The sequence below is a fragment of the Canis aureus genome, chromosome 34, assembly GCF_053574225.1.
Source record: "Canis aureus isolate CA01 chromosome 34, VMU_Caureus_v.1.0, whole genome shotgun sequence".
Lineage (NCBI taxonomy): Eukaryota > Metazoa > Chordata > Mammalia > Carnivora > Canidae > Canis > Canis aureus.
In genome coordinates this window covers 12,520,544-12,533,724 of record NC_135644.1, presented here as the reverse complement: position 1 = coordinate 12,533,724, position 13,181 = coordinate 12,520,544, and the positions used below count along the sequence as shown (strand labels likewise).

The 13,181-nt window shown below is 43.9% G+C and overlaps 1 protein-coding gene and 1 long non-coding RNA gene across 3 annotated transcripts in view; one reads left to right on the top strand and one right to left on the bottom strand.

Moving 5' to 3' along the window:
* OLA1 (Obg like ATPase 1) overlaps positions 1-6,832 on the bottom strand; it is a 164,567-nt gene extending 157,735 nt beyond the window's left edge. The window contains exons 1-2 of one of the 2 annotated variants that reach the window (XM_077883442.1): positions 6,698-6,832; positions 5,107-5,207 (exon numbers count right to left, since the gene is read on the bottom strand). In XM_077883442.1, coding sequence (XP_077739568.1) covers positions 5,107-5,207 — 101 coding nt within the window. In that variant the 5' untranslated portion in view covers positions 6,698-6,832. Of the gene's footprint in view, positions 1-1,316; positions 1,409-5,106; positions 5,208-6,697 lie in introns of those variants that run through there. The other variant, XM_077883443.1, reaches the window with a different exon arrangement.
* Positions 1-13,181, top strand: part of LOC144304851 (uncharacterized) — a 131,356-nt gene that overhangs the window by 79,875 nt on the left and 38,300 nt on the right. The window lies entirely within an intron of this gene.

Below are 13,181 nucleotides of genomic sequence, written 5' to 3'. Positions count from 1 at the left end.
AATTGGGGCAAATATACAAGAAAACTATTTACATAATTGCAAAGTATCTCCCACAAGATATTTATTAATTGCAATGGGAAATACAGTAACTCAGGGAAGAAACTTGTCAAGTATCTCCGTAGACAAGTGATGAAAGTTAACATCACTAGTAATCGGCGAAATCAACATCGCATGCTTCCTGATATGATGTACTAAGAAGTATATGTCAATTCTGTTCCCAAAAGTGCATAACCTGAATTTATTCAAAAGAAAACATTAAGGGATCCCTGGGTGGCTCAGCGGTTTGGCGCCTGCCTTTGGCCCAGGGCATGATCCTGGAGACCCGGGATTGAGTCCCGCGTCAGGCTCCCGGCATGGAGCCTGCTTCTCCCTCCTCCTGTGTCTCTGGCTCTCTCTCTCTCTCTAATAAATAAATAAATAAATCTTTAAAAAAAAAAAAGAAAAAGAAAACATTAGACATCTCATGCAGCGGTACCAACTAAAAGAGCTATCCCACGACACAATGAAGAAGTCAGGAATAAGAAAATGTAGTTTCTCAAAAAAAAAAAAAAAAAAAGGAAAAGAAAAAAAAGAAAATGTAGTTTCTCAAACAAAGGCAATACAATGGAGCAAAGAAAACCCTTTCAATAAACATTGCTAGAACAACTGGACATCCACATGCAAAAAAAACAAAAACAAAAAAGAATCTAGATACAGACTTTACACCCTTCACAAAAATTAACGCAAAATGGATTGCAGACCTAAACATAAAACGCAAAACTACAAAACTTCTAAAAGACAGAAAGAAAACCTAGATGACTTTGGGTATGGGGATGACTTTGGAGATACAACACCAAAAGTATAAGCCATAAATAGAAAAACTGGACTTCACTGAAATTAAAAACTTCTGTTCTGCGAAAGACAATGTCAAGAAAATGAGAAGACAAGCCACAGACTAGGACAAAGTATTTGCAAAAGACACATCTGATAAAGAACCCTTATCCAAAATATACAAAAGAACTCTTAAAACTCCAAAGTAAGAAAACAAACCTGATTTTTGTAATAGACCAAAGATGTTAATAAATACCTCACCAAGATATACAGATGGCAAATAAGCAAATGAAAGATGCTTCACGTTATATGTAATCAGGGAAATGCAAATTAATATAATAACAGGATACCACTACACACCTATTAGGATGGTCAGAATCCAGAACACTGACAACACCAAAACCTGGTGAGGACGTGGAGCAATAGAACCTCTCATTCACTGCTGGTGAAATGCAAAATGATACAACCACTTCAAAAGTTTCTTATAAAACTAAACAGACTCTTACCATGTATTCAGCAATTGTGCTCCTTGGTATTTACCCAAAAGTGCTGAAAACTTATGTCCACACAAAAATTTGCACATAGATGTTTATAGCAGTTTTATTCATAACTGCCAAAACCTGGAAGCAACCAAAATATCCTTCAGTTGGTGAATGGATAAATTATGGTACATCTAGAAATGAAATACTATTTAGCACTAAAAGGCAATAGTGCTAAATGAAAAAACATGGAGAAACTTCAATGCATATTACTAAGTGGAAGAAGGCAAAGGCTTCATACTCTAAGATTCCAACTATATGACATTCTGGAAAAGGCAAAGTTATGGAGATAGTGAAAAGATTAGTGGTTTGGGGAGGGTAGGTGAATAGGCAAAGCACAGAGCATTTTTAGGGCAGTGAAATTATTCTGTAACAATGGTGGATACATGTCAATATGCATTTGTCTAACCCCATGGAAGGTACAATGCCAAGACTGTACTCTATGGACTTTGGCTGATAACAATGTGTCAATGCAGGTTCAATTGTAACAAATGTTACACTCTGGTGGGGGAATGTTGATAATGGAGGAAGGCGTGCATGTATGAGAACAGGGATATGTAAGAAATATCTCTGCCTTCCCCTTAATTCTGCTGTGAACCTAAAACTGTTCTTAAAAAAAAAAAAAAAATCTTGAAAAAAAAAAAAAAAGGTAGTTTCGGAGGCACTTGGGTCGTTGCTCAATTGGTTAAGTATCTGACTCTTAATTTCCACTTAGGTCATGATCTCAGGGTCTTGAGATCAAGTTCCGAGACCAGCTCCACACCCAAAAGGGAATCTGCTTGGATTTTCTCTCTCTCTCTCTCTCTCTCTCCCTCCCTCCCTCTGTCCCCACTCACACATTCTCTCTCTCTCTCTAAAATAAATAAGTAAATTTTTTTTTAAAGGCAGTTTCTCCCAAAAGCCTCCAAGCCTCACAGCCATAATAATGCACTGAGTCAAGGGAAGCTAATTTATAAAGGGTCACTAAGTTTAAAGAAAAAAAAAAAAAAAAAAGGCAAAACAAATCTAGAAACCAAACCTTCAAGTTCTTGGGTTTGGTATTGTTTCTACTTCATTAAAAGCAGCCATTAAAACACATGTCTTTATCATTAAGCCTTACACACTACATCAAGGGAGAAAGAAGTATCCCACACATAAATAATTCCTGAGTGCCTAATAAATTCTAAGTGGTAGGGACATCTGGGTGGCACAATTGGTTAAGCAAGCATCTGACTCTTGATTTTGGCTCAGGGCATGATCTGAGGGCCTGGGATCGAGCCCAATATTGGGCTCCATGCTCAGCAGGGAGTCTACTTGAAGATTCTCTCCCACTCCCTCTGCTCCTCTTCCCACTGGTGTTCTCTCTCTCTCAAATAAATAAATAAATCTTTAAAAAAAAAATTGTAAGTGCTAGAAATATAACAATAAACAAGAAAAACATAATCCTTGCCTTCAAGAAATTTAAATTCTAATTGGCGGTGGGGGGGCGGCGGTAGAGGCATGTTAAACTGATTAAATTAGTGTATATGAAACAGAGAATAGGAAGTGTCATACAGTAAGTGTTCAATAAATATCAGTTATCAGCTATTATTAGCTATAAACATTACCTTTAAGTTTTTAAGCAATCAGCCTAGTATATGCTAAAAAGAAAATCTTACTTGTCTAGTTCTCTGAAAATGAAGACATTCTTTAGATGGTTTCTGTATCAAATGTCCTTATTTTTGATCAGCAAGCCATCTTTTAAAGAACCACCCTTGTACCCAATCTATCTCTTGTAGATCTATCCAGAGGTAGACGTGTTCAGTCAGATTTCTCTACACAGTAATCTGAATCACTAGAGAGGTAGCAGGAGATAAGAAACACTCAGTTTATATGGCCGAGCTCCATATGGACCCATCTACATCAGCGTTACTCTGGCTCCTGTCCTTCCTGAGGTCTGGCTGTTCAGGTTGTCCTTCAATTCTATCCTTCCAATAATTCTAATTCTCTTCCTCCTGTTTAAAACAGCCAGAACTTGTATGTTTTACAAATAACCCTATCTGATACAGTTAGATAACTCTACAAAAAGGAATGTTCACAAACAAGTGCCAAAAATCAAACTACCCATTATTAAAATGAGAAAACTTTACTATTTGTAAAGTATACCTCAATAATACAGGGACAGGGGTAGGGGAGGATGATAGTGGGATGAGCATTTAATTTAAAAGCATAAATATGGGGGATCCCTGGATGGCTCAGAGGTTTAGCGTGATGATGCCTTCAGCCCAGGGCGTGATCCTTGAGTCCAGGAATCGAGTCCTACATCAGGCTCCCTGCATGGAGCCTGCTTCTCTCCCTGCCGGTGTCCCTGCCTGTCTCTCTCATGAATAAATAAATAAAATCTTTTTTAAAAATATTAATAGCATAAATAGCACATTTATCCTGAATAATATATTTTTAGGTTGTTTTCATGTACATTAATTATATTACGTTCTATGGCTAAAATGTTCACATAGGAAATACTTCTTAACGTGTCTCAGTTTAACATAGTCCCATTTAAAGTCAAGCTGCATTGACTGCAGTGATTTTAAAATAGAGATGTTAATACCTAAAAACTGTCTTACTAGTGAAATAAAGCCCACAACATAATGATCATATCTTGCTTTCAAGTTTATTGACAACACCCTACAGTACTTTGCTTAATTATTTGTTTTGCTTACATTTCCACTCTCTATTTAGTCTTACTTTGCAAGCAGCCTATATCACAGCAGGAAACCCCTTCAAAATGCAAACCTCTCCAGCTCCAGGAAAGACTGAAATTAGGACAGCCACACTTGTTCATGTTTTACATTACAAGAATTTAAGAACTGCCATAGTTAGCCATACCATTCATTCACTAAAAAATCTCTAAGACAGGGACTCCAAGGAACCCATGAAAGAACATCGTTGTCCTACTTGCCACCAATCGAAAAACCTAGTACATGCCAAAACATATTCATTCACCTTAATAAATCCATATTGGATCTGTTACCATTAGTACATCCTAAACACTTTTGAGACATTTAAGGTGAGTAAGAGGTATTAAAAAAGAAGGACAAATAAAGAAAAAAAGCAGACTAAACAGCCAAACTGTACATGTAGTATGTACGAGAAACTACATATATTTCCTACCACTGCCTTATTTGCAAATAAATGATTCGTTTTAGTTTTAAACATTACAAACTCAACATTTTGCTCTGATAGTTTTCAGATTTAGCCACTTTATAATAGATACCTTTTTATCTAGCAAATTCCGATATTAAACTCAAAATTGTTACCTTCTTCTCCTGTAAAAATTAAGCCATCTGATCCCTGATCTCTCAAGAATCTAATCAACTTTATAGTGGGACTTTAAAAGTATCCCACCACAGTCAACCTAGGTAGGTACCCTACATAGCCAGGGAGCATAAAAACCATATTTTAACTACTTCAACTCCACTTAAATTCAATACTGAACATCTCCTGACAGTGTTTCAAGCAAACAGAGCTCATCTGGTTCAACCTAATGTTTCAATTCTCTTTGGTTCTTCCACTACTTTAAGCAAAACAAATAACATAAGTAATTCAAGTTTCAACATAGTATCTGTGTAAAAAATCCAAAATAAAACACATCCAAATGAAAACCTTGTTTTGCCAAAATTAATACTGCAGCTTCCCAGACTCTTTTCAATTTAAGTTTTAATTACCACATGAGTTCCCTTTTCTACAAGACTCCAAATACTTACAAGATGAAAAGCAGAAAAGCCCAACATTCACCTACCCAACATTTGGCAATCCAACAATACCAATTTTCAAGGAGGTTCCAAATCTTCCAATGATTGGGGGTGGTTTAATTCCATCACCTCCCTTTTTGGGGGGCATCTGAAATGTCAAAACAAACATACATATAAACAAAATCGTTTACTCTCTCCATTAACCGAAAACACATTTCATCACACAAAATATATTACTGAGGAACAAATTAAGAATGAAACATAGCGTACACACCAATCCAAGATCGACAGGGAGCTAAATCCACTTTTTCAACAAATATGTAAAAAGTTCTATAAATAGATCTGATTCTGATAGCTGTCAAGGCAGTTGCTCCTAAGGAGTCCTAGAAAGATTAATCTAAAAATATGTGGCACCATAAACCAAACTGAAAATTTAGCTGCCAATCTTCTATCCATACTGTTCACAAAACTCGTTCTTTCTTCATCTGATACAGAGTCACAAAAGCAATCAGAAGCAGGAGCACAGGGAAGAGAGTCCAAGGAAATCCACTCTAGTACCACCAGCAACGCGCCACCCCCCGCCCCCAAAACCATTCCTCTTACCTGGAACCTGACCCTCCCCATGTTCCCCACAAACACCATCCCCCACGAATGAACACACACCACGATGAGGGCCTTCCAGGTCTCTTGGACCTCTGGCACCGCAGGTACAGGCTCCACGGTCCTCCCAAGCAACCTCCAGAATCTACACTCTGGTCATTTCTAGGCGTACATGAACCTACTAACTTTTTATTTACAAATTGAAACTTTCGGGCAGCCCGCAGCCCGGGTGGCGCAGCGGTTTAGCGCCGCCTTCAGCCCAGGGCGTGACCCTGGAGACCCGGGGTCGAGTCCCGCGTCGGGCTCCCTGCATGGAGCCTGCTCCTCCCTCTGCCTGTGTCTGTCTGTCTGTCTCTCTCTCTCTGTCTCTCATGAATAAATAAATAAAATCTTAAAAAGAAAAAAAAAAGCAAATGGAAACTTTCTAGGTCCCTGCTAATCTTGGCCCCTCCAACTCCCTCCGTGCAGAATTAAACCCGCTTTACTACCTAAGCTGAACTCACGAGGGCCGCTCACCGCCCGTTTCCTGCCCCGGGCCCTGCAAGCGCGCCCCGGGTGCGGGCCCTGCCGAACCTCCCGGGCCGCGCCGAGGCCCTGCTCGCGAAGGGCTACTCCAGACTCGTGATCTCCGACCCCGAAGGCCGGGATCGCTCTCCCTTCTCGGGGTCTGAACTCACACCTGTTCCCAGCCAAAGCCGGGCCCTCCGGGCAGCAGCGGAGCCTCCCCGGGCCCCGGGCCTCCCAGGCGGGGCGGGCGGCCGCAGCCCCGGCCGAAGCGGGCCTCCCCGCCCCCCATGCGCCCCGGGCCCCCGCGCCCCCGCCTCCGGAGACGGCTGCCCCCGGGCGTGCGGGGCGAGGCGCGGGCCGCCGGCAGGACGCGCGGCCTAGTCCGAGAGCGCCTCATTCATCCACGCGCCCCACGCCGCCCTGCCCTCGCCCATCCCGGCCGCCCCGCCCGGCCTCACGCTCGCCTCCCGGCCGCCGGCTGGGCCCCAGACGGGGCGGGCAGCGCGCCCGCGGGCTCCCGGAGGGACTCACCGTGCTCGGGCCGGGCGATGACACGGGGTCCCAGCGGCCGCGGGAGACGGGTCCTGCCGGCAAAGGGAGGCGGGGAGGAAGGAGGAGAAAGCGCAAGCCCGGCCCCTCCGCCGAGCAGCACGCACGGCGGCGGAACGGGCGGGCCGGGCTCCGGGCTCCGGGCGGCACCTGCGCGCAGACCGCGCGCCGCGCCCCGCCCCCCGCTCCCGCCCGCCCCGCCCATTGGTCGGCCGCGCGGAGGGGGCGGAGTCACGCGGCGCCGGGGGGCGGGGCGGGGGAGGGGCCGCGCGAGCCCGAGCCCCGCGCGCCGCGCCCCGCCCCCCGCTCCCGCCCGCCCCGCCCATTGGTCGGCCCCGCGGAGGGGGCGGAGTCACGCGGCGCCGGGGGCGGGGCGGGGCGGGGCGGAGGGAGGGGCCGCGCGAGCCCGGAGCCTGGAGCCCCAGCCCTGCCCGCCGGCCTCCGCGACGCGCCCCGGGAGCCCCGCGCTTCCGCGCTCGGAGCACGTGGAGCTCGGCCGCTCCGGCTCTGCGCTCCCCTCCCGCAGCGCGCGCCCTCTCGGAGGCCCGCAGCCCCGCGCATCACCCGCGGCGTCGCGGAGCACCCTCGGCCCGACCGCCCGCCCCGGGTCGGCCCCCCCGCCCCCGCCCCCGCCCCCGCCCCCGCCGCGAGGCCTGGCGAGCTGCAGCGCGGCTCCTGCGGACCTCCTGGCTGCCCCCCCCCCCCGGGCCCTCGGGGACCACGGCCCCAGCCCCCAGCCTTTTCCTAGAACTTTCTGCAGCCAATCCAAACCGTGAGAAGCTGTTAAATAAACTTTATTAAAAAAAAAAAAAAAAAGGGCCGAGGGAAGCTTATGATCTAAGGATTCCTTCACCCTCTCGTTCGGGGCTTTTACAGGCACTGGATCCCATAATGCGTTTAATAGAGCCAGCTCCACCGCCCCCCCACCCCCCTCACTCCTTTCCTCTGGAGGGTAATGAGCCCCGGCCTTTGGAATTTGTAAAACTTGGGTTCCCATCTGGAATCCACTACTTGGGACCTGGGACAAAGTACCTCTCTGGGCTTCAATTTCCTCTTGGATGAAAATGAAACTATTGAGACCCACCTTCAGAGGTTATTGTGAGGATAAAATGATATACGTGTAAAGCTTGCAGCAACAGTACCTGGCACAAGAGGAAAGGCTCCAAAGTAGTAATAAAGGATATTGTTAAATAGGATTTCATCTCATCTCACCCACACCTAACTACGCCATGAGCTCCATCTGTAGAAGGAATTCTTTCTGTGAACTTCCAAGTATGTGTTGCAAGAATGTAATACTTTTCCGAAAACTGTGACCCTAGAACCATTTTTCAAGGAGAGGAGTTCATGGGGCGCCTGGCTGGCTCAGTTGGTAGAGCCTGTGACTCTTGATCTCAGGGTTGTAAATTCGAGCCTCATGTTGGGTGTAGAGATGACGAAAAAATAAAAAATAAATAAATCAAAGAGACTATTTCATAACAAAGGAAAAATAGGAATTGGTTGCTAATCCCATTTTATAGATGAGGGAACAGTATCAGAAAAGTAATGTGATTTGGATTAGTCACGCAACTAGTAAATGGCAGAAGCCAGATTTCAGACCCCAAGCTAACTGAAAGATCTGTTCCCTTTCAGCCAAAATTTTCTTCTAATAGAAATTCCTTATAAGCAACAACTGAACCATTATTTATAATAAAATTGCATTACGGTTTTTTCTTAGCCCTATGAGAGTGACCTACTTAGACGGGTTAAAAAGCTTTTTCTGTAAATTTGGAATTCTCAAAGACACAGGCAAGTCGATTTGATTTTTTTTTTTTAATATCATTCAAACTATGCACTCTTTATAGTCTCTCAATCTAGCTCCCTTGTTACCAGAAGGATACATTTATAAAACAGGTGTCTGGGTACACTGTAGTAAAGAAACACAGGGAAGCTAACTAGGCCACATTTTGCACTCACCTTTAATATAAACTTACAACTAATCCTGACAGTAATTCCTAAATCGTTTGCTGCTGTTTTCATAGTGAGGTTCTATAGTTGGTTTTCACATTGTTTCTTGTGGAAACAGAGAAGAACCACTACTTAAAAGTCTGAAGAATCCCGGAGAGCCTACTATGCCCAGCAACCAGCCACTCCAATACTAATTGAAAATGTTCCCCAGTTGTGGAGTAGTGGAATCATCTTCAACTTAACACTGTCTTTTGGCCAAATACAGCTATTTCTTCAATCTCAACATCTCTTAGATCTACCCATTCCCTTCAATTCACACTATCAAGTCCTTGAGTCAATTACCTGTTCTCTACATGCAGTTATAGCTTTCTTACTTGCACTTTTGACCGCCTTTAAAGTGCCTTGACAAAGCAGGTCACGCAGATCTCAGTGAGCTAGGCGGACTTCCAGGAGAGGACAATTGCTACTGCTAAGTTACCTGATAACAGAACTCCATTTCCAGCTCACAGTCACTGGGGGTCAATTCATATTCACAAGAAAGGAGATGGAGGGATGCCTGGGTGGCTCAGCGGTTTAGCACCTGCCTTCTGCCCAGGGCATGATCCTGGAGTCCCAGGATTGAGTCCCACATCGGGCTCCCTGCATGGAGCCTGCTTTTCCCTCTACCTGTGTCTCTGTGTCTCTCATGAATAAATAAGTGAAATCTCTTTTAAAAGTTTAAAAATTAAAAAAAAAAAAAAAAGAAAGGAGATCTGATTGGCCCAGTTTAGATAAAGTTCTAGCAAGGGCCCAATTGTCCTTGGCTAAGTAGGTAGGGCGTCATATAGTAGAAACATCCCTGTGAATGACCTTTACTACTAAAGCAGGTAGCTCTCAGAGAAGACCCTAGCAGGATATCTACTACTCTACATGATCAATGAAGATTGAGTGAGACAAAACAGGATAATAACTTTACAAGGGAAGGGAACCATTTGCAAAAAGAAAGTACCCTGGGGGATGGGAGAATTAGGGAGGTTTTGGTCAAGTTCTGGGGATCTAGTGCACAGCCTTGTGATTATAGATAACAATACTGTATTATATACTTGAAAGTTACTAAGAGACTAAATCTTAAATGTTCTCATCACAAAAAAGTAACTGTGTGAGGTGATAGAGGTGTTAGGTAATACTAGAGTAGTAATCATATAACAAAGTATTTGGGCATCAAATCAACACTTTGTACAACTTATATACATATCAATTATATCTCGATTTTTTTAGAGTACCTTATAGTTATTAATAGTATTCTGTTACCTGTATCACATTTTTTCTCGTAGTCTAGGTTAAGCTTTATATCATATATCCAGCATGTAGAAAACAGTCTTCATATATTTAGAATAGCCTTTTCTTCACTTTTTGTTGTTGTTCAAGGAAATTATTGTGAGTACCACTCCATGCCACTGCTCTAGGCTTTGAAGCAGTAAAGAACAAAATAAATATGGTCTTTGCCCTCAAAGAGCTGGCAATCTGTTAATTTAGACAAACAAGCAATTACACAAATAACTATATAAGAATATGGTAAAAATTTACAGGATGCTTAAGTACTTTGATCCAATTTGAAGATTAGAAATAAACTACTTTGGGGGCAGCCCAGGTGGCTCAGCGGTTTAGCGCCGCCTTCAGCCCAGGGCCTGATCCTGGAGACCCGGGATCCAGTCCCATGTCAGGCTCCCTGCATGGAGCCTGCTTCTCCCTCTGCCTGTGTCTCTGCCTCTCTCTCTCTCTCTCTGTGTCTCTCATGAATGAATGAGTAAATAAATAAATCTTTTTTAAAAAAAAGAAATAAACCACTTTGATTTTTCACTTACTTTGTGGACTTGTGATATTATATACCAGGCAGTACTTAATCATCCTCTTTCCCTCTCCCATTAAGAGCAATATACAGATACTGCGAGGCATAAGCAAAGAAGCAGATTTTCTTTTTTTTTTTTTAAAGATCTTAATTATTTATTTATTGGAGAGAGAGAGAGAGCACACAAGCAGGGGGCCATCAGGCTGAGGGAGAGGGAGAAGCAGGCTCCCAGCTGATCAGGGAGCCCAATGCGGGGCTCAATCCCAGAACCCTGAGATCATGACCCAAGCTGAAGGCAGATGCTCAACCGACTGAACCACCCAGGCGCCCCAAGAAGCGGATTTTCAATTTTCATTCTTCCCACTTAACAGAGCATGGCTTTGAATTTTTGAAACTACACCATAAGTTACCTGTGAAACAAAACCTATATTTAACAACTATTTTCTATTCTGGAATTGCTCATAGTATTTAAAAGAATGATGACTGATTGGGGAGCCTGGGTGGCTTAGTTGGTTAAGTGTCTGATTCTTGGTTTCAGTTCAGGTCATGATCAGGGTTGTGAGATTGAGCCCATGTCAGCTCCACACTGGGCATGGAGCCTGCTTGAGACTCTCTCTCTCCTTCTCCCCCTACTTCTCATGCTTGCCCTCTCTCTTTCTCTCTTCTCTCTCTCTCTCTCAGTCTCTGTCAAAAAATAAATAAATAAAAGAATGCTTACTGATTAAACAGTCTAGGGGTGGCTCAGTCAGAAGGGCCTGTGACTCTTGATCTCAGGGTCCCCATGTCAGAGTAGATATTACTTAAATAAAACTGTAAAATAAAGGGCCCAGCTATCATCCCAGAAACAACTAGAGTTTTGTCATCTAATCTCTATCATAATTCATGGATAAAGATGTAGGGGTTCTTTTTTTTTTTTTTTTTTTTTTTTAATTTTTATTTATTTATGATAGTCACAGAGAGAGAGAGAGAGAGGCAGAGACACAGGCAGAGGGAGAAGCAGGCTCCATGCACCGGGAGCCCGACGTGGGATTCGATCCCGGGTCTCCAGGTCGCGCCCTGGGTCAAAGGCAGGCGCCAAACCGCTGCGCCACCCAGGGATCCCAGATGTAGGGGTTCTTAAAAGAAAATTTTGCTTACTGTTTTCCCAGAGACAACCTAAAAAGGTATATGCCAATCTAGAAAAGTGAACATAGGGGATCCTTGGGTGGCTCAGCGGTTTGGTACCTGCCTTCTGCCCAGGGCCTGATCCTGGAGTCCCGGGATCGAGTCCCACATTGGGCTCCCCGCAAGGAGCCTGCTTCTCCCCTTGCCTGTGTCTCTGCCTCTCTCTCTTTGTGTGTGTGTGTGTGTGTGTGTGTGTTTCTCATGAATAAATGAATAAAATCTTTAAAAAAGAAAAGAGAACATATTATTAATGTATTACCTAGAATTGCTTTTAGTTGCGAGTTACAGAAATTGTAATTCAGTGAAAATTTATCCCATGTAACCAAGTCCAGGGAGAACTTCAGGATTAATAGATTCTGTAGCTCAATACTATTTTCAAGAATCCTGGTTCTTGGGGATCCCTGGGTGGCTTAGCAGTTTAACGCCTGTCTTCGGCCCAGGGTGTGATCCTGGAGACCAGGGATTGAGTCCCACGTCGGGCTCCCTGCATGGAGCCTGCTTCTCCCTCTGCCTGTGTCTCTGCCTCTCTCTCTCTCTCTCTGGCAAAATTGGGTTTCATGCCTATATCTGAGCCAAGCACTGGCAGGGGAAAGGGGATTACCCTTAGACCATTCACCCCACCCTTGGAGCTAGAGGAGAGATCAACTTCCTTAAGCACATGGCTTTGTAAGATTCAGATAGGCATCTGAGTAAAATCAGGGTTGTGTAAGAAAAGGACACCAGTTATGTCCACTATACTTCTGAAATATTTTTTTCAAGGTAACAGGTGGAGCACACTATAATTCTGAAAGTCAATGGCTTTGGTGGTCACGTGGTGTAATGTACATAACTAATAAATGTTGGCATACATAGCTCACTAAGAAAAAAGTGAAGAAAACTGATCGTTTTCTTATAATACTTAATGGTCTTACAAAATGAGAGCTTTTGAAAATGTTTTTATTTTATTTTATTTATTCATGAGAGACAGAGACAGAGAGAGAGGCAGAGACACAGGCAGAGGGAGAAGCAGGCTCCACGCAGGTAGCCCGATGTGGGACTCAATCCCGGTCTCCAGGATCACACCCTGGGCTGAAGGCGGCACTAAACCGCTGAGCCACCTGGGCTGCCCTGAAAATATTCTTATTATTAGCCTTTATAAGATATTTAGTGTTCCAGTCATGGAAAGGGAAGATCATGTACCAAAATACATCATAAGGGTTTCATCAGTTAAACTGAGAATTGGGGGATGTTGCACAAAGACTTGCATTGCCAAACTCGGGCCTCTCAAACTAATGTCAGCTCAGAATAACATTTCACCTTCATTACAGTTTTGAAACTTGTGTTGTTCATTTCAAAGATTTTTTTGTACTAGTCAGGATAGGCTAGATTATAATGCAATAACAGACAACTCCAAAATGAGAGGTTTAATAAAAGTAATTCTCTTACATTAAGTCTGCTGGAGATCCACCAAGAGATCCATGAGTTCGTTTGGCACTTTTAGGCTGCTTCAGTCTCTAACTCCTTCCGTATGAAAGTGACATTTCTTACCAA